At 52.4% G+C, this 19,581-nt stretch overlaps 8 protein-coding genes across 8 annotated transcripts; 2 read left to right on the plus strand and 6 right to left on the minus strand.

The window, feature by feature from the left end:
* Positions 1–1,443: 1,443 nt before the first annotated feature.
* Positions 1,444–2,775, minus strand: GLOTRDRAFT_138294 (uncharacterized protein; the record flags this gene model as incomplete). Its single annotated transcript, XM_007867126.1, has 7 exons — positions 1,444–1,786; positions 1,860–2,016; positions 2,079–2,158; positions 2,217–2,324; positions 2,404–2,524; positions 2,585–2,672; positions 2,733–2,775. 7 exons carry the CDS (start codon positions 2,773–2,775, stop codon positions 1,583–1,585), a joined length of 801 nt encoding a protein of 266 aa, XP_007865317.1. The 3' UTR covers positions 1,444–1,582.
* Positions 2,776–3,308: 533 nt separating this feature from the next.
* Positions 3,309–3,955, minus strand: GLOTRDRAFT_110863 (uncharacterized protein). Its single transcript, XM_007867127.1, has 4 exons — positions 3,867–3,955; positions 3,709–3,809; positions 3,584–3,657; positions 3,309–3,522 (listed from the first exon to the last, which is right to left on the minus strand). The coding sequence occupies exons 1-4, from the start codon at positions 3,867–3,869 to the stop codon at positions 3,389–3,391; spliced, it is 312 nt and encodes a 103-aa protein (XP_007865318.1). The 5' UTR covers positions 3,870–3,955; the 3' UTR covers positions 3,309–3,388.
* A 114-nt stretch (positions 3,956–4,069) lies between these two features.
* On the plus strand, positions 4,070–5,121 carry GLOTRDRAFT_115796 (S-adenosyl-L-methionine-dependent methyltransferase; the record flags this gene model as incomplete). Its single annotated transcript, XM_007867128.1, has 9 exons — positions 4,070–4,125; positions 4,185–4,202; positions 4,254–4,386; positions 4,440–4,478; positions 4,531–4,594; positions 4,646–4,711; positions 4,768–4,808; positions 4,867–4,922; positions 4,971–5,121. The coding sequence occupies 9 exons, from the start codon at positions 4,070–4,072 to the stop codon at positions 5,119–5,121; spliced, it is 624 nt and encodes a 207-aa protein (XP_007865319.1).
* Positions 5,076–6,896, minus strand: GLOTRDRAFT_75387 (DUF185-domain-containing protein). The gene is made up of 4 exons (XM_007867129.1): positions 6,404–6,896; positions 6,016–6,339; positions 5,482–5,966; positions 5,076–5,322 (listed from the first exon to the last, which is right to left on the minus strand). The coding sequence occupies exons 1-4, from the start codon at positions 6,884–6,886 to the stop codon at positions 5,178–5,180; spliced, it is 1,437 nt and encodes a 478-aa protein (XP_007865320.1). The 5' UTR covers positions 6,887–6,896; the 3' UTR covers positions 5,076–5,177.
* Positions 6,897–7,107: 211 nt separating this feature from the next.
* GLOTRDRAFT_128555 (uncharacterized protein) lies at positions 7,108–11,328 on the plus strand (the record flags this gene model as incomplete). The annotated part of the gene is made up of 21 exons (XM_007867277.1): positions 7,108–7,150; positions 7,202–7,291; positions 7,350–7,412; positions 7,470–7,602; positions 7,657–7,708; positions 7,802–7,951; positions 8,003–8,103; positions 8,540–8,667; positions 8,729–9,086; positions 9,150–9,522; positions 9,565–9,656; positions 9,720–9,834; positions 9,883–9,954; positions 10,011–10,146; positions 10,198–10,307; positions 10,361–10,528; positions 10,587–10,656; positions 10,712–10,800; positions 10,854–11,036; positions 11,096–11,250; positions 11,301–11,328. The coding sequence occupies 21 exons, from the start codon at positions 7,108–7,110 to the stop codon at positions 11,326–11,328; spliced, it is 2,709 nt and encodes a 902-aa protein (XP_007865468.1).
* A 202-nt stretch (positions 11,329–11,530) lies between these two features.
* On the minus strand, positions 11,531–12,910 carry GLOTRDRAFT_128556 (uncharacterized protein; the record flags this gene model as incomplete). The annotated part of the gene is made up of 1 exon (XM_007867278.1): positions 11,531–12,910. One exon carries the CDS (start codon positions 12,908–12,910, stop codon positions 11,531–11,533), a length of 1,380 nt encoding a protein of 459 aa, XP_007865469.1.
* Positions 12,911–13,158: 248 nt separating this feature from the next.
* Positions 13,159–16,630, minus strand: GLOTRDRAFT_39870 (Cl-channel protein; the record flags this gene model as incomplete). Its single annotated transcript, XM_007866613.1, has 22 exons — positions 13,159–13,299; positions 13,356–13,521; positions 13,579–13,684; positions 13,739–13,973; positions 14,022–14,047; positions 14,114–14,253; positions 14,304–14,374; positions 14,434–14,521; positions 14,576–14,653; positions 14,710–14,855; positions 14,910–14,939; positions 15,000–15,038; positions 15,095–15,216; positions 15,278–15,370; positions 15,432–15,507; positions 15,582–15,689; positions 15,742–15,758; positions 15,822–15,838; positions 15,889–15,938; positions 15,994–16,097; positions 16,158–16,234; positions 16,296–16,630. 22 exons carry the CDS (start codon positions 16,628–16,630, stop codon positions 13,159–13,161), a joined length of 2,265 nt encoding a protein of 754 aa, XP_007864804.1.
* Positions 16,631–17,055: 425 nt separating this feature from the next.
* GLOTRDRAFT_115799 (uncharacterized protein) lies at positions 17,056–19,580 on the minus strand. Its single transcript, XM_007867130.1, has 15 exons — positions 19,336–19,580; positions 19,233–19,276; positions 19,149–19,166; positions 19,021–19,101; positions 18,913–18,965; positions 18,710–18,864; positions 18,479–18,655; positions 17,976–18,426; positions 17,895–17,912; positions 17,634–17,845; positions 17,513–17,580; positions 17,427–17,451; positions 17,347–17,361; positions 17,226–17,286; positions 17,056–17,174 (listed from the first exon to the last, which is right to left on the minus strand). Exons 1-15 carry the CDS (start codon positions 19,520–19,522, stop codon positions 17,135–17,137), a joined length of 1,605 nt encoding a protein of 534 aa, XP_007865321.1. The 5' UTR covers positions 19,523–19,580; the 3' UTR covers positions 17,056–17,134.
* Between the last annotated feature and the right edge of the window lies 1 nt (position 19,581).

The following is a 19,581-nucleotide window of genomic DNA, read 5'->3' on the forward strand; positions in this document are numbered from 1 at the left end:
GCTGCCGTCCTGTAGGTGGTTACGACAGGGTCAGGCATGGTAATTGTACCGTCACAGTGTCCCCAAAGGCCTTGGGACATGAGGTACGCCTTCATCTGCTGGGACCAGAGCGACCAGTTCGAGCCGTCGAGGACGGGGACAACGGCGATCAGATTGTTCGACATTGTTGCGGAGCGGTTGAGAGATCTGAAATCTGTATTGAGATCTCATCAGTATCAGCGAGGCTATGCAGCCCGATAAGGGCGCACTGCTCCATGCTGTTGGCTCCATTAGGGAGTTACCCCAGGATCGATCATCAAGCCTGATGGCTGCTGATAACAGCGCCTACGGCGATGATCACGCATCAAGCCACACTGCAGCCTGTGAGGGCGCATAGGGCGATGCACAGGTGAGCGAGGCGCAACGCGCTGCAGCGAGTTACCGCGCAGACGCAAGCTGCCTATTTGGGCTCATAACCTGATGAAGAGTTATGGAGGCAGCAGCACGCACAGTGCGCCCTACACAACTCACCTGTATTGGTTGGATGCTGTAGCTACTGGTAAAGCTCGTATAAACGACCCTTGTCATTAGGCAGCAGAGCTGCAGGGTATATATACACTGTGGCCCATAGGCTGACTAAGCTACGTGGAATATCTATAATCCTACTGAGCTCCACCTATGATGTCACTGACCCACATGAGCTCCATGCCATTGTACAATAATGGAATATACCAGAATATTCCAGAGGGTTCTGGTATGTTCTGGTACGTTGTAGAACCTGGCAGCTAAGTCAGCGCCCAGTTCAACACCGAGGGCTATATGTAGTCCTCATTACCCGCCACCGTCAAGCGCAGCTCGAGGAAGCAAGGGCGCCGGCGAAGCGAAGTGCGAGGGCATCGCGATACCGTCTGTCGTGTATCTGGAAGAATGCCAGAGCACGACGATGGACAGTGACAGGTAAGCTCAGGTAAGTCACCGGCACACCTGCCAGGGCGGCCGGCATCCAAGCCCAAAGAACCGTGTCAGAGCCTGAGGGCTTCAGTGCATGCAACAAACCGCATTCATCATGATATCCAGCGCATTTGATGCGTGACCTGCCCTGTCGCCGGGCCCCAGTGTCACATCCAATAATTAAATTCGCGGGACGCACACTACGAGCCTTGCGAAGAACTCTTTCGTGGGGGTGGTGATCTTCAGCAAAGACAGTGAGTCAGGGGAAGTCGCCTGCAGCAGCACTACTGGAAGCAATGCCGCGTCCTCTGGGGAAATTAAATTGAACGGGACCTAGTCATGCACCACCTCCAGCCCCCAGGTGCTTCAAACCCATGCAAGCCGTGAAGGAGTGCACTGGCAATCGACGAGGGCCGGGAGATCCGGGCCGACATCCCGGCTTGCCTTACCACTGTGGAATCAATGTCCACTGCCATTTTTCTGTTTCTTCATGTCGGACGGACTTGCATTTATCGCTACGCGTGCTTGCTGAAATGAGTAGCAGTCATATACCCACATACCCGTAGTTTACTAACCCTCCTGCAGCTTACGGGTATAATAGGTACAGTACTAGTACAATACATACTTAACGTCGTATGCTGAGCTTACGGGTTTATGTTTTCGTTTCTTCGTCGTGGAGAGTGGGCGTGATCGACCGCCGGCCTTCCTCTGTCCGTGCGGCGTCGTCCCTCGCAGGTGGAAGCGGTGAGGGTCCCTGCTCATTCCGCTCCACTGCTGCTGTAGCCTCACGCCGCCTTCGCCGGCGGGCCAGCGGGTTCAGGATCAGCGCGCACAGCACTACCACGGCGTCCAGCACCTAATTACGCACCGGCAAACGCAGAATGAGCACCTGAAAAATACGGCAGTCGTAATATAACAGAAAGACGCACGATGACGAGCGAGTACGTGACGCCCGCGATGACGTCGAACCGGTCCTTGAACGCAAGCGACAGGTCCGAGAATACGCCGCCCATGAGGTCGATGAACATGAACATGGTGGAAATCCCGATCACCTCGCGGTGCTTGTAGATCTCGTAGTATTGTGGGCTGCAAGGGGAAGGGGGGCGATCAGTATATGGTGACCAGGAGGGGAGAGCGGGGGAGCTTACAGGAGGCCGGCGGAGATGAGCACGGAGCTGAAGATACCGAAGAATTGGACGGGGCGCTGGTTGCCTGCGTTGAAGGACGGCTGGGGATTACGAAAACCGTGAATAAACCCCGCAGGCACAATTCCGAAACTGGCCTACCCGCACGGCGAAGACCATCCCGGCCTCGAACCCGCCCAACACGAGCGCAATGGCGGCGGCCATGAGCAAGCATGTCTTCAGCGAGCGCTTTTTCCCGTAGTACTGGCACTAGAGAAACCAGCGATATTAATCACTGCCGAGGGGTGAGCGGTGGGGTCATCGCTGCCCGCTGCGACACACCACTTACCTGGCCCCACGAGATGAGCGAGAAGCCGCCAAAGAGCTGCGGCTGGAGGATGAGCGGGATGTTGAGGTCCTGCACGATCGCGTAGACGCCGAGGAAGGCGGAGGAGCAGGTCCATATGAGGCTGGAGAAGGTATCAACGTTAGTGAGGGGATTAGGCTGAGGAGAGGGACGATAAGCGTACACGAGCCAGTGCGAGAGGCCCTCTGTGTCCTTCGTCCGCCAGCTCTTCCATATCTGCGGAAGGAGCTGGGCTGTCCAGCATATCGTGCCTAATTTCCAGTCGTGGCTCCCGGGTCAGTAGTTTTCCTCAAAGTACCCTGTACACTTACCCATCGTGCCGAGGACATTTTCCGCGACGGCGTTGGCGGGCATCGTCGTCGTCTCTTGTAGCTATCGTACAACACGCTCTTGGAACTGGAGAGGAATAACAGCGAAAATTGGCTGCATGAATGATCTGTAATTGTGCAATTCCGCACGAGGGGCGACGCGTTTGCGCCACAACGTTTCTTAGTTTAGGCGTTTTGCCGTCGGCATGTGCATCGGTTACGGCCTGCGGAATGCCGCAGTTGAGGCCACATTCCATTGCTGTCGGACCAAAGCTGCATTATTGTCCGGGGGTGACTAGGTACGCTCGTCATATCTTCCACCTTGTCGTTGACTTCCACTATTCCAACTGATACGGCGGAAATCGCACCGCGAAAATACTGTAAGGGGATTGTCACCAGTCATCAGTTAGACACACATCGGGCGTCACCGGTTCACCAATGTCGCCATCCCACTCGGGTCGAGTTCGCGAAGTCGTTACTAACCTCTCACCTCAGACGTAGCAATCCTGAGTTGTCACTGGGCTTACCTGGTCGTTAGCAATTACGAAGTTAAATGCGAACACATCCTTCCATCATCCACAGGGGCAGAGCAGGGTGCATTGATAGATGAATATACAAGCAGCACACATACAGATTAGCATACAGACATCAGTTATTCTTCAGTGCCGAGACAGGTCGTACACGGTCTTGCCGTAGTACAGTCCTGTGATGGTGGAAGTGGCAGCAAGGACTTGGGGCACCGGTCCCTTTGCGACACGGGGGAGTGAAGAAAGCAACAGTAAAGCGGAAGCACCTAAGCCGAGGTTAAACATTGCGCTACGACGCCTTGCGATAAGCTGGCTGAATGCACGTACCGAGAGCGCCCTCCAGACCGTTCGCAGTGCCCTTCCTGATGCTATCCGCGCTCCAGAGGTAGAGCAGCCCCACACTGTCGGAATGAGTACCAACCAATACGATAGTCGTAGCAAAGCATACGCACCCGACCCCAGCGACCAGCGAGGGCACCGACCGAGTCCTCGTAAAGCCCGTGACCCCTCCGACGATACACAAACCTCCCATAACATACGCAGGATACGCGGACTATGCCTCTCCGTCAGCGGCCAGTTACCGTCCACCGCCCAAAGGCATACTACATACCATGGTAGTCGTCGTCAGCGAGCAGCAGTGGGACGAAGAAACGCAGAGAACGTCGTTGCGCTCCGAGTCCAGCCTTCTGCCCAACCCCGCACTCTCGGCCCCGGCGGGATCGGGCAGATCTCGTCAGTTCACGGCCGGTCTCCCGGTCGGGATCTGTCCAGATCCCTTGCATAGATCTCTTTCCGCGGTTTGCAACTGCTGTAATGGGTCTCGATATTCTGCCTCAGAGTAACGAGGAGTATGGGACGAAGGAATATTGGTAATATACTGCTCTACTCTGCTCTGCTGAAATCGACCTATATGTATGTTGAGATGCAGGGACAAGAGATACGAGAAGTGAGGAAATCTCCCCATGTCAGACTTCCTCAGATAATAAATCATGGACAGGGAGTCAGACGGGACGACCTTCGACTGGTTCAAGTCCTACGACGATGTGGCCGACATGTTTCGCGAGCTGATTCCCGACAAGGCGTCACGCATATTGATGCTGGGATGTGGTAACTCCAGATTGTCCGAGCAGGTGAATTGTCTTCCATCAGTTTGCATCTTGACCAGGAACACTCATGTCTGAAGATGTACGATGATGGATACAAAAATATTGTAAATGTCGATGTAAGCTGGATCTTCGCCCTATCCTTGGGGACCCACACAGATTGCTATGCAGTATTCGTCCGTGGTCATCCAACAGATGAAGGAAAGACATAGCGAACCCAGACCAGAGATGGAATGTACGTAGCTATGCTGCCTCGACACAACCCGCGTCCTGACTACGCATTAAGGGCACGAGATGGACGTCAGGGCCCTGTCGTTCGGTTCTGATACATTCGACGTAGCAATCGACAAAGGCAAGGATCACCATCTGGGTTCATACCGAGCTATCCACCTATTATCGAAATTGCAGGAACGATGGATGCCATGATGACCTCCAAAGGCGACGTCTGGGTAAGGTCCATATGCCTCATCTCCGTGCCTCCACGCCAATTCTCCGCAAACCCTACAGGACCCCCCACAGGAAGTCGTGGAAAACTGCACAAAAGAGGTAGACGAAGTCATCAGGTACGATACCCCCTAGTCCCATCTCTCCAGTGTCTCACTGCAGCGAAGAGTGCTACGCAAGGGCAAAGGCACATTTATCTACCTTACCTTCGGACAGCCCCATTTTCGCCGCCGGTATGTTACGAGGCCGGGGACGACACTAGAGATCAAGGAGCTGGGCGAGGCTTTTCATTATTATCTGTACATCATGAGAGTATAGATCCAAGCAAGCGGTGTTACGATAGATCGACGTAGTGAGGATGCCCAGCGATACTATCAAAATAGCACCTTGACGTTCTGATAATACTCCAACATCGGATTCTCGCCGTTCTTCAACCTCGTGTTCGCGAGGTCCGCATACGTCTGCAAAAACTCCGCATGCGTAAACACGCTCGACTTGCGCTCTCCGACCGGCAAGCCGCTCGCAGAGACGACCCCGTCGAGCGGCGTCCGCCTATTCTTCGGATGGTACGACGAAAAGAAGTCCGAGCCGAGCGAGAGCGACGACGCGCTCGTCGCCTGCGGCAGCGCCCGGAGCGCCTCCGACGACGAGATCGGCTCGGACAGGACATGCTCGTACATATCGCGCAGTCGCTCGAAGTTCGTGGGGAAGAAGATGTCGAAGTAGCCCTGCTTGACGGTGAGCGTTGTGCAGGGCACGGTCGTGTTCCGGAACCGTGTCTGCACGACTGGCGCGTTGTGCCCGGGGATCGTGTCGGGTAGGGAGAAGAAGTCGGAGAGCAGGAGGCGGTGGCGGGGGAAGTATTCGCGCAGGGTGAGGAGCATGCTTAGAAGCCGCGTGGGTATGTATTCTTCTTGTGAGAGATTGGGCGCCAGCGGCATGCTCGCGTACGCTTTGCGGAGGCTTGGGAACTTTTGGAACACAGGTTTAATGGGTGGGGGATGCTTGAGCCGTCCGCGCATGTCCAGGAAGGAAGCGATGAGAGGGTCGGTCACACGAGTGTAGTGAGTGCTGAAGTCGCCATTACGGTCGACCGCAATCCATCCTTGGTACGGTTCAAGGGTTCGAAGGTCGTAACGGATCACGTCATGCGCAAAATTATCCTACAGACGTTTCATTCCTTGCCTCGGCGGTCATCGTAACTCAACTCACAATAACTTCCATAGCGATGAAAAAACATGGCGCAGGCTCCCGTTTATTCCAATGGAACACGCTTTGGTGGTTCACTCTGACGCAAGGGTGGCTAGCGGAAAGACGTTCCTTCTGTACCTCCACTAATCTGCCGCTGATCTCGACGATATTATACCGAGTTCGGTCGTACACGTCAGGATGATTGTCGCGGATATAGTCCAGGATATTCGAAGCAAGAGTGCCGTTGCCCGCACCAATTTCGTATATCACGAAATCCTCGTACGGGAAGTACTTGAGGAGATACTCTGATATGAGACACTTGGCGATGGCTTGGCCGTACCATGGCTAGGATAATTTATCATTGATCAGCACCGGGATACACGGCCAGCGGCGGAGGGAAGGAGGCGACCTTGAAGAGCTCCGTGGGCGTATGCCATATCTGCCTCCCCGGCCCACTCGTGTCGTACCCGTACGAGAAGTACTTCTCGCTCACTTTCTGCTCGAAGTCGACGACGTTCCGCAGGGAGGGGAAGTCGAAGCCTGCGCTTGGGGGATCGAGAATGACTGCTTGCCGAGGGAAGTACCCATAGTTAGGGTTGTAAAGAGAGTCTTCGATGAAGTCTCGGACGAGCATCCGCACTTCTGTGGGTGGTACCTCTCGGCATTCCAGGTCATTCGCCGTCACCGTAGGATAATGAAAATGCTCCGGATTTGCACTCTCTGAGAAGGATACCTCTGGATTATAGTTGAACTTGTCCGTGAACTCGTCTTCCGGATTGCGCGGGGGACGTTCATTCTGAACGCGAAAAGAGGTCGAGAACTGAAAACGGGAGCTGTTGATAAACCGGGGTCTTCTCGACGCCAGACGTAGAGATGAGTTCAAGCGTATCATGCCCAACGGCAAGCGAGGGATTCCACAGCGCAGCCGACAGCAGCAGCGACGTTGGACCAGACGGTGGCAGAGAGAGAACTGTGGCAGTAAGGGTACTAAGGGAGAGAAGTGGCCCGCGGCAAACTCCGCGTCCCTCTCATTCCCTCCTGCTTTGTGACCAGTAAATCCGGATCGAACAGATGGATGGTCCAGAAAGAATAGGGAGGCTCGTCCGGACGTGGATGGCCTCTGGCAGAGACCAAGATGTTGAAGAGACTGTCGCTGGTATGTGTAAGTGGCGCTTTGACATACAAAGGTACCAAAATCCCTTTGCAGCTATCTCGGACGGGCAGGGCACACTATTGGACGTAGTGAAAGCTTTGGGAGAGTACCTTACATCGGAGGAAGATGCACTTAGAACCAAGGGTAATGTGGGTAGTCGGACTAGCAGAAATCATGTCTTCACATCCATGATATCATGTAGGCGTCGAATTTATGTCGGCTGTTCTATCAGGATGCCCTCCTGAGCGTTTCAATCGCCAATCTGGTACGACTAGTCGCTTAGTGACAGAAGATCCTGAGCTTACTTTCGTCTGAATGGAAGTGAAAGTCCTTGTGTCCTTCTTGTGCGGGCAGCTAGAAGATCCAGAGACTGTGGTCCCCGCTCTGAAGGGCCTACTGTCTCTCACCTACCTACCAACCTTCACTTCTGGCGATGCAGTCGATGTTTTCGATGCGTGAGCCATATCTTGTCTATATCTCTCATGGCTTGTCTGAAGGGTCATCTGCAGGATACTGGCGCACGTCAAGATGAAGTCCCTCGTCCAGTCGCAGCGGTTCATCGTTCTAACTATTATCGACAATATGCTGGCCAAACACCGAGATGGCGCGTCCTTTTGCTCTATTTGTTTCTACGCAAACGCCTGACGAATGCAGGTCACGATAGCTTTGAAAGGCATATCAAAACGATTCGTGCCGGGCTATATATCTCTCGTGAACGGGGAGAAGGATCCTCGGAATCTCGTACTATGCTTCGGGATTGACCGAGTACTCCTCCTTGAGTTCGACGTGAAAGACCATATCGAGGTATGTTTGCCTGTACGTCGTCAGCTACGCGCTCAAACTATGGGATCACAGGACTTCTTTAACATAACCTTTTGCTATTTCCCCATAACCTTCAGACCACCTCCAGATGACCCGTATGGTATCACGACGGATGATTTGAAGAACGCCTTAAGGTATGGAAGTAAACCAGCTCTGCTGATCGATACCACGTCAACTCTGGGACTACGATCTGATATGTAGGTCATGCTTGAGCGCAACAGCCGCCTTTGGACCTCTCGGGATACCGCTATTCATAGAGAAACTAACTGCGGGATCACCCGTGACAAAGGTGGGGTCTCATCCCGAGATACTTCTCCATTCACTAATTATGGTACATGCAGAGAGATACGCTACAGAGTCTTGTCTTATGTCTTCCAGTATATGGAGCAACCACTGCAGCATCGTTTGCAAAGAAGCTATGGAACTGTCTCCGCCTCGAGGCATGCCCGCATCTGTCAAACATGGCAATCTGCTCACACATATACAGATATTCCAACCAACTGATCAAGAAACAGAGGGAGAAGCGCTTAAGACCACACAGACCTTGGTAAAGGTAATCTATGCTGATAGGAAGACAGCAGACACGCCCGGTCTAGTTAAAGACGTCTGCCACGAGTGTTTAGACCTCCTGAAGGAACCGGAGAAAAGTCAGGCAAAACCAGCCGTCAAGACGCTATGCGCCTTCCTCTCGACGACAGGTGAAAACAATGGCTGTCAGTGATTGTGGAGTGGCACTCATGTTCTTCCTTTTCCTTTCAGGGCCCGTTTCTACCTATACCCTTGCAAAAGCTGTACCTCTTCTTACCGCACTGTTCCACAATCCTGACGAGGCGTCCAATCGGACGCCGACCCTAACGTTGTTGACTGAGCTGGTCAAGGCTGCTCGTGACTCCGCACCGGAGTCAGAGTCCGAGGTCAAACTAGCCCAATTCAAGGACGACCTACTTGGCATCATGACTGTTGGCCTGAAAAACGAAAGTTCCTGTACCACGGCTCTAGAGGGATTAAAGGCGTTGGTCACAACGAAGGGGCTGATGAGCAATGATGAGCTGGGCTATACCGTCCACAATGTCAACGAGATCATCCCCTTGGAATGGGCTAATACTGAAGAGATCATGTCAGTACAACTGACTTACTTACTCCTCGTTGCATGTTCTCATCGTGTCTCCTCGCCGTATAGCGATTCTACGTTAGACCTCTTGTCGACTGTGTCCACTCGCTCTCCCATGCATGTCGAAGGGACTACCTTGCCTTTACTCTTCAGTACCCTTCCTGACCGTGCACCTCCGCGAGAGGCCGCCTCCGAGCGAGCTAAATGCTGGCAAACCTTGGCATTTTTATCTAAGCTTTGCAAACAGCCCAGCCTGTTTGAAACGCTTGTTGTCCGGCTAACCACGAAGCTCGACCTTATATGCGGATCTACTGCTCATTCGCAGGAGGACATTGAGCCTAGTGCGGCTTACGCGCATTCCATCCTCCTCACTCTTCGAAACGTCTTGAAGGATAAGGTCGACCTCGGCCACCTAGACGTGGCGAAATACCTCGACCGCCTTGTGTGTCGGTTGTACAATCTGTTCATTTACTCTGTGCTTCAGGCTACTGGCTTGCATATGGTGGCTTCAGAGCCACGTCTTTTGAAGACGGCCGGGGAGATTATCACTTTGGTGGTACAGGTAATACCTACACCGTGAGCACATATCAGTACGCTTACCGAGAACGGCTTTTGCTGACGAAACATTGTTCGCAATAGCAAGCAACAGTCCTTCCTGGATAGTCTTATCAAAGCTTATCTACATGGGAATGCAAAAATCCTCGCGCTTGGTAGCCTTAAAATACCTGATGACCAGGTCTTCCAACCTCTAGAGGTCAGTCCCGAGATGTGTGCGCGTGTAAGAAGCACCTAATGAAATCAGCCCAGTGCACCTTCATTGCAGAAGAATATGATCGTCTTATTCTCAGCGGCGATTATTGCGCTGCATAAAGACGTATGTGTTCCTCAATGCCACTTACCACTTCATGCTGAATCCTCCGTGTGTTTCAGGTCGCGTTGCCCGTTGCAGATACCTCCCAGTTCCTACAGCAGCTCTACGTTTGGAGCGTCCATCACTCGGAAACCCTCCTGCAAAGAGAAGCTGCGTGGTATTCAATTGCCTCCGTTACCAACAAAAGATGCGATGGTAAGTCTATCTTTGTCGATGGCTGTAATTTCATATTCATCTACCACCTAGATGCCGCCCAATTTTTGACTGCCTGCCAGGAGCAAATTTGGCCAAGTGACATTGCAGTCGCGGATCGACCGGTAGTACGTCGTCGACTCTCGATATCCGCTTGGACGTGGGTGAGCTTGATTCTGTCTGTACCTTTTGTGATAGCCTTCTGACTCAAGCTAAGGTGACTAAAGCTCTAGCTACAAGAGGCCATCCTTCAGCGGAAGGGTTTGTTGACCGCTTATTTGAAGTATTTGACGACACGGACATCAACTGGGACGCAGCCAGGGCTTTGGGCGGTATTGTAGCTGCAGATGACATCCTAACAAAATACAATCATGCAGTTATTAGGGTCAGTCCACCGCGCTCGAGTCCGTGATGTCACTTACGACGAGTTGTTTTATCGGTAGATACTCTTCGCCCAGCGTTACTGCAACAGGCTTCTGCCCCAGATAGTCGAAGGTGCCAAGGGCGCGGCCAGTAAGCATATTTTCTAATGTATGGCTGTTGGGAGTTAATCTGGGATATCACGAAGATGGCCGTCAGCAAGTTGCGTATTTGGTAGCCCTCACTTCGTTGATCAAGACTGTGCCCAAGACAACCTATGTATCGGAAATGCCTACCGTATGCCATTCGCTCCTACTGGACGAGTGAAGAGCCCTCACCGACTCCTGTAGCTTATACCCCTTCTTCTTCGTGGTCTGCAGCTGCGGGATCCGGACATCCGTGCCAACGTGATCAGCACCCTTCATAGTGCGACGGACACTGATCCAAACGGCTCCAGTATCATAGCTGAGCACATTGGCACTCTTGTCTCTGCCATGCTTGAAAACAGTAAAATAGAAGAGATGCCTTCCGTCGTGCGTCCTTATCCAGTATTCCGGAAGGAAGGATGCGTCGACTGATCATTTCATTCTAGCGTGTGAGGGTAGCCGCTTTGAAATATCTAGGTCTACTGCCGAAGTCGGTGCGATATGACAAACTGCATCCTTACAAATCTACCGTCCTCAAGGAATTAAGCAACATTCTCGACGACCCTAAGAGGGCCGTGCGCAAGGAAGCAGTTGACGCCAGGTACGTTTCACACCTTTTCAGCGGCCTCGAAGTAATTGGTGCGTCCGCAGATCAAACTGGTTTACATGCAGCGGTTAGATTGAGTCAGATGTCTAAACCAGAAGGATGAGTAGACAAGAGTGTAGTGTATCATAGTGTTCTAATAAACATGACAAGGGGCTACAGTGCAGTGCTCGTTAACGATCCGTGATAAATCAATACTGGGGGTATAGAGGACAGCTTTCCAACGCGACTGATAGATATAGAAATATGGACAACTAATAAGGAAAGAATGCAACGCTCATGATGCCGCCATGATCGCTTGCGTCTTCAGACTAGCTTCTAGCAAGGCCTGCTCGAACCCATGGAGTTGTTCTTGCACGACCTTTCTACCGTCAAGCCTTCTCCGTGCACCAGGGGAACGGGTTGTAGGCGTGCCAGGAACACTGTTCTCCCCATCCTGAATTCCGGCTTCCCACCTCTCGATCCTTAACCGACTCTGCTCTGCACTATCCCACTCCGTCCTCCAGCCTCCAATCTTGTTCTTCAGGGCGCGAATCTTTCGGCCAGTCTCCGCCGTGGCGGCACTGTTGATCTGAGTGTGCTCGGAGATCGTGGTCAGGGACGAGACAAGAGATGCTGTGAATGTCCGCAAATGTGTTAATTGAGCGATGGCTTTCGCGGGCGTGGGAGGACCGACGACAAGTGGTGGAGGAGGGAATGTATCTTTGACTGCGGGGGTTTGAGGATCTGCATCATCGTCCTCGTCCTCATCACCTAAGTGATTGCGATCCGGGTCCGTCTCCCAATCGTTATTGTAGGACGATTGTGACTCTTCCACCACAGCTCTGAGTGCCTTTTCAGTTGGCTTGGGGGCTTCGGTGGAGAAAGGCTTGTCGAACAGATCATCATCCAAAGGTTCCCATTCGTCCAGCTGACCCAAGACGTCGTTGCCGTTTACCTCCCCAGCGATCTTCCTGAATTCACGGTCGTATTCCAGCAACGCCCGCACTTGCCCCTCCCGATCTCGAGCAGTTTCGTTAATTCGACGTATGATATCCGAGGCAAATTTCTCTAGTGGGGGAAGGGTATGGGAGGCGCTCATGTCTGAGTCGATCCCTCGCAGGTGAGATAAGAACTTCTCCGTCTTCTCGAGATCATGGGCAAGTACGTCCATGGCATCTTGCTCTGGCTTAGGCCTCCGCCGCCGAGTAGATACGGGACTGCCGAAGGAAGGGTCGATCTCCGAAGGGATGTCTACTGACAATGCCGGAGGTGTCACCGCACGCGGTGGTCCCAAGGGTTCCGAGCCTAGCTGGTCAGCGGGCTCTGTCGACCCATCAACAGCAGGCTCCGCTCCTTCAGGTTCCTCGTCTATACCCTCGGCACCTTCATCATATTCAATCCCAAACTCCTCCGCCAGTAGCTTGGAGCCAGTACTAGGCTCTGGCATCAGTGCCACAGCAAGTTCGTGCGCCAGCGAATGCCTGCCATTCCCGTTAGCAGCGCTTTCGTCCATTGCCTCTGCGAGGCTGGAAGATCCTCCTCGTAATGAAGCTGTAGACCGACGAGGCAATATGCTCTGTCGAGAAGGGGATCGGCGAGGAGACAGCGTGCTTGTTTTAGGATGCAGTCTTGAGCTTGAGAACACATCGTCGTCGTAGTTATCCGGGACCGGCATAGTAATGAGCGGGTTGTTTTACAGCTGCGAGAATTAGTGAACGTTGGACAGACAAGACTGAGTGAAGTCGTAATGGACGGCGGTCACGGTCGCGTCGGTGGCAACTCGGTAAACAGTCACTACGGAGACTGCGCAGCGGCTCCGAAGACTCCGGCTTCGGGGATTGTGGCTGGTGCGCACATACCGCATGAAATGAAGCTGTCCGCGCATGGCTTCATATTTACAACACCAGTAGTAGCTAAAATGATCTAAGGCCAGGGCGACTGGCCTGGAGGTACAGCTAATGCGGCTGCATGAGGGAAATGAGCGTTCAGGAAAGAAACCACGTCCGACTTGGTCATCATGCCCGTTAATTTCCCCGACTGGGTAAAGAGGACATGACGCAGGCTCTACGCCGTGTTGAGTATGAGCGAATTCGAATATGAGAGGATTAAAAAGTTCTCACCAGTTTTTGGAACATGTTGACAACGAGCTCCTGAGGCACCTCCTTCCGGAGCTGCAATACCGCTTTTTCGAGGACAGGGGAAAGATCGGCGGACCCAGGATCCTCAGACCTAATCGGTAGGAAGGAACATATCTGCTCTGATTGCTCGGTGGCAGCTCCCGTAGATCTGTATGAGTCTGATTTGCATTTAGTATTGCGGGGAAGACCGAAGTATGCAGCGGACAACATACTGAGGAACGCTCGCAGTCTATCGCGGATAGCGTATCCTAGCAATTGTCCTTCCTGAACTACAGGGAAGCCGTGAAATTCGTGGGCCTTCAAGAGAGCATCTGAAAGCGACAAATTATAGCGGACGGGCGTGCGACGTTCAACTCCATACGCACCAAGTTCCTTCAATGTGCACTTGCGGTTCTCGATCACGACTAATTCGTCCACAGGTCTCATGACTTGCGCCGCAACCTCGCCCTGATCCTTATACTCGACTGACGGTAACCATGGATAGCGCCTCATCGCAATCCAGGCCGTGTATATACCCCCTTCGCCAAAGGCATCCCCCACCCATTTAGATACCATCACGGATATCATGATGGGTAAGACGTGTGATAGTGCGCCGGTGAGCTACAGCGAGATTAATGTCAAGACATCGAGGATAATCGGAAGACGTACCTCGAACAGGATTACTACGAGCGAAACTACAGATTGATGGGGATGGTAGAATGAGCAACAGGACGAGTTATCAGTGGATGTGATATGCGTACTGGTCATCCGAGTAACACCGCCTAGCATTGCAGAAGCGCCTATAACGGCATAGAAACCCGGTGAGATACATCGCACTGTAGGATCGGGAGGGCACGAGGAGAAGATCCAAGACGTTGGATGCGCTCGATACATCCCTTGCCTTTGGGCGACTTAGTCAGACATGAATAAACAGCATTCACTACGACATACGTCAAGAGGCCTACTGCTCGGCCCAGTGAAGCTCCTATCGCAATGGTTGGGAGGAATATACCAGCAGGGACCTTGACAAGTTCCAGCGTCATACACATTAACTCAAGCGACTAAGCCGTAAATTTCTCACCATCATTCCAAATGTCCATGCAGTCAACCCGATCTTCACAGTTGCAGTGAGTGTAAGAAGAAAGACATTCCTCCACATAGCGACAGGACTATGCCCAGATGCCTGAGTATCCAACACGAGGACGCCTTGGTACTAGACTTACTTGCACAATCCATGATAATCGCCTTTACTTGCATCACACTCCTGGAATAAATTTGCCACAAGTTCTGAGGACTGCACCCTAGAACGAGATATAAATGGTGGGTTACCGAGTACAAGACGACATATGTTACACACCTGAGGAATACTACAAGATAGCTGATGGCGGCAGTGATAGCGCTTACACCTATCACCTCCAAGACCGGCCACTCGTGCATGATACTGTTCCTTCGGTATACGGCGGCTGCAACATTCAGCTTTATTAAGAGGGACCCCAAAATGCCCTGAAAGAAAAAGATGTCGTTTGAACACAGTCATTCTCGACCCGTACGACTTACACCGATTACGCCCAAGAAGAGCCAGGGAACCTGAATCGTTCAGGTCCTCCATTGTTATCAGTGCCCGGAGCAAGCAAGTCATACACATACCAGCTCGAAGGCGCGCCATGTGTCACTGCCGCTGGTTACCTACGCGAGCCCAGGAATTGCTGAAAGGACCCTTCGATGGTGATAAAACAACTTACCTGAAACAGGACCAATTTTGACGTGCCGAAGGGATCGACATATTGCAGCGAGACTGCGGCGATCACAGACGTGACAAATCCTCGCCAGATAACCTCAGTCTCGTTGGCGAAAGTCTCCAATTCTAAGACCGCACGGAAGCACTGTCAGCAGAGGAATGCGGAGAATCGTTCCAAGAGTCGCACCTTCTAACCCAAACAGAACACCGCCCAAAGGGCTACCAAATGCCACGGATACACCAGCGGCCGCGGCTGCAGCTAGCAATTTGCGTTTCTGAGCTAAGCGACGAGTTTTAGTTATGCATTCTCACCCTCCCCTCCCTGAAGCATTCGAACTCACCTTCGTTATGGCGGAATTGGGGGAAGAAGCCGGACAGATTGTAGGCCATACAGCACGCCACATGAACCAGGGGACCCTGAAAATGATGGGTAAGACGCACTGAACAGTACGCAAACGTCAGTGCCCAGCGACAACACTAACGATACTGACCTCTTTCCCGAGGGACAGGCCAGAAGCGACGGAGAGAGCCAGCCCGACTCCCTTAATCAGGAGCGTCCATGGGCTCAAGAATGCGTCTAGCACGTAACCTCCTAGTATCTGCACAGAAATCATGTGGGTCCAGCAGCAATGCAACGCAAAAGACACTGACAGCCTTAATTTCGGGGACTACAGGACGGAAGCACAGTCAAATATCTATCCACTCTCAAAATATAACGAGAGGGGACGTACTTCCAGTGTGGAACGCGCTGAACCGGGTGTCAGTGTCCTGTAAAAAGACTCCGAAGACTCGACATACTACGGCGCATAGGTCTGCACTAAAATCGCGGCACTTCCTGCGAAGACGACCTATAATGCTTCGTTGTACTGGAGGGAATCGTTCTACCTGAGTCATGTCACTTACAGCCAGGGCCATGTAAACGAAAGATTGTAGCAGAGATTGGCCCAGAATGGAATGTACACTAAACCATTCGGACCAAGTCCGCCATTCCGTGCAGATTTCACCCGCTGATAATGATTTTCCAGCGTTGGTAGACGACATGGTCCAATTTATAGACGACGACGTACGGTCTAAGCCGCTACAGCAAGCTACTTGATTGTAAAAGAATCCATAGGAGCAACGACCTTCCCGAAGGTCTCCTAGCCTTTGATATGCGACGTAACACAACGGATGAGAAGGCACAGCAGAAGAACGAACCAGCGTACCATTTGACTAAGACATCTAACGAAGCACCAGTGACTCCCACTCCAATGCCAGTAGCTACTATGACGAACCACATCTTCATGGTGTCCAGGGTCGGCAGAAGAATGCCCTTAGCACCGCGTTGGCTTCTCAGTCTGTTCTTCCTCTGGCGTTCCAAGTTCTCTTCGTACAGCCAGTCAATGGTGCTGCCATCACGATACGTATGCGGCGGACGCTTGGGATCTGGGCTGTCCGTCCACTGTGACAGTTCTGAGTTCAAGGCTTGCAATTCGGAATCATGTGATTCAGACGCAGAAAACCAGGCAGGGGAGACGCTAATAACGCAGAACAGGAACATAAAACATTCATGTCTTGACTTCAGCGGTAAATAGAGATCCCTGCGCACCGGGCATTCTCCCAATCTCTGTCGGACAAGTCAGATTCAAGGTGAGCGCCTTCCGTAGCCATCAATGTATTAGGGTGTCCTTTGTGCCGAGTCAGAGATGCTCCGCGGCTGCCTTCTCTTCTTCTTCAAGTTCTTGCGGTCAGTGCAGTGTATGTCTGTCAGCCGCGTGTATGTAGTGCGTTAAGTACACTGTGGCAAGACGCGTTTGTGGCGCGCTGAGTTTGCCGGCGATCATCCGCTTCGCTTCGGTCCTTACCGGGTGCGCCAAACTCGGACCCACAACTTCTCGCCTTCGCAAAATCCGTCAGACATGACATTGTTCCAATCCTACCCTACATTCCGTTTAAAGTTATGATCTTGTAACACGAATACACCCCCAAATATGCAGGCGAAAAAGAAGGGACCGCGGAGTCCGTACAACGACACATGAACAAAAACAAAGTGGCCTTCAAAACCTCAGTAGAGCATTACGGTGTCGAAGACAAAGTTGGGGGACCTAAGATGAGGCAATCAATTTCGCTCCCGTATCCGATTGCGGCACACGCACAGGTACTGGCTGCCAGATGAGCCTGAAATGACGGAGATGATAATGGTGTTCGAGCCTTTCACTAATCAAGGGTAAGATACCGTTCCATACACGAATGACAGGAGAGCATGATGAAACATACCGAGGACGCCATCGGCTTTGAACAGGGAAAGAGACGGGTCAGTGTCGAGAAATGTCACCAGGAGTCACAAGACGCCTTACGAATGCTAACGGTGTAAGCGATGTTCTAGGAACAAGATTTGAGGTCGCCACTCCGGTAACTGTAAAGGAAAGACAACGCGACGTACATTTCCTCTCCAAGTGCCTCGAGTAACCCCCCTCGAATCCGGTTGGCTGGGAGCCCCAGGGTTGGGGCCTAAGTGCTCGTCAGTGAAACCACATAACACAGGAACGATAGACAACACGTACCATCCCAGTCGTTCACCTTCACATGCGGTCGACCGCCGGCGAACGCGAGTGTGGTACCAATAAGTAGAGTCCTCGCCCCGAGCTGCGAGCTCGTTAGGGTCGCGCTGATAGTGACGGTCCCAATGTCTTTGAACACTGCCATGGGGAAATACCCTGTGCCTTGTGAAATAGTGACAGTTCTGACCCAATCGTGCATACGGCCATCAGAAGGGCTACGAAGATATTTAGGATGCAATTGACACCGTTAAATCCTCCGCTTACTGCATGGTCTCAATCATGCTGCGCGTCGAGAGGGTGTCAGGGCTCCAGAATATCGGGAGGCAAATGTACAGTGACACTTACTCGGCATTCAGCATACCCTTCGGCGTCCCGTCATAATCTCCGAACTGGAATATCGGACTGTGCGATGCCAGAGTACTGGCAATATTGGCCGTAACCGTCTTCCCAACCTGAACCGTGACGCTAAAAGTAGCGACAGCCAGTTCTCCCTGATACAGCGTCTGCGTGTACGTTCCGGGTTTCATCTTCGGCGACGTGAACCCGCCGCTCGAGTCCGCTTGCACCCAATACTGAGCAGCGGAGTTTGCCCAGCCGAGTACGATGGGCAAGCCGCTCTGTACGCCGGTTGCAGTCCCTTTGACGTATCCGCGGTTCGCGAAGGTGGTCTGACCCTTTATGTCTAATCCTTCCCAAAAATCGAGGTCAACAGCAGTAGAAGGCGTAGACCCGGAGGTGAATTGCAACAGGTAAGGGCCGTGCAAGCCCTGTCGGTAGTCCTCAGTTTGTACATGTCCTATGAGGATGAGTCAGTCGATTAGCGGCTGGGAGAGGATGGGAATAAATACCGGAGTTCATGTAGAAGTAGACTTCTTGCTGGTCGCCGCCTTGGTTGTCAATGTCTCTGAAGAAAGGTCCACCGGATGAAGTTTCATAGCTGTATCCAGGTATGATCATGAATACACCGATACCACTCCCAGTGGCGCCATGTACTTGATCTTCGATGAATCGTTTGGAGGAATAGACTATAGGATTGGAATGTCATTAACAAAGTGGCACATGGCCACTCCACATCCTACATTTACTCCGAGTCTGGCTGCCGACCTCGAAAACGTCCGAGCCTTCGATAGCAGTGCCGCCCTTGATATCGGATTGGGTCGGACCAGTGGTAACCGTAGCGCGGTTGAGGCGGGCGATGAATCTGAGTTCGCCCACCGAGGGCTCCGCAGTGGTGCTAGCCAGAAATGAGAGAAATTCGCAGGAAATAAGGGAAAGTGCAAACTAAGTAGCCATGTGGACTGCGGCAGTCTTGTACTGAGCGACAATATACTGCGTCTTTTGGGATAAGATGAGTCTGGTTCCGTGGGATCAACATGGCAATGCCACAAACCAAGGTGCTTGTCTCGCAGGTAATTTTGATGTAATTACCGATCTTCGTCCAGGACACTGTGGCGGAGCCAAGCCCAGAGGACTAGTTCGACTGAGATTGTGCCAGATCTTGAGCTAGATAATACGTACAATCTGAGAGTATTTACTCTGGTGAGCAATTGGTCAGTATGGTGCACGACTTGAAGTTCGAGAATTCCCGTGAGTAGCAGGTACCTGGTCCTGAGCCTCGATGCCATTGTAGTTCAAAGATGTTATGTCTATCGGACGAAGCAGGGAGTATATTATAGCACAGACGATCAGAGTGCGCGGTACTTACCGCAGTTCTGATTATTGACGGTGAAAACGAGGCCACCGGCGGTGTCCACGACGTAAGAATTTCCGGAGACAGTCAGCCCAAAGCTCCTCGCTACGAGGTGAGGCTCTGTTTTGTTTCCCGACAGTGGTGCTCCCCGCGCGTAAAGCACGATTGCCAAAAGGGTAAATAGGGCAGAGAACATCTGCATCTCGGCGGAGCGTCACAGAGGAGCAGACAAGCGGGGCCTCCTGGTGAGTCGGTGCCCAC

This window comes from Gloeophyllum trabeum, assembly GCF_000344685.1.
Source record: "Gloeophyllum trabeum ATCC 11539 unplaced genomic scaffold GLOTRscaffold_00005, whole genome shotgun sequence".
Taxonomy (NCBI): domain Eukaryota; kingdom Fungi; phylum Basidiomycota; class Agaricomycetes; order Gloeophyllales; family Gloeophyllaceae; genus Gloeophyllum; species Gloeophyllum trabeum.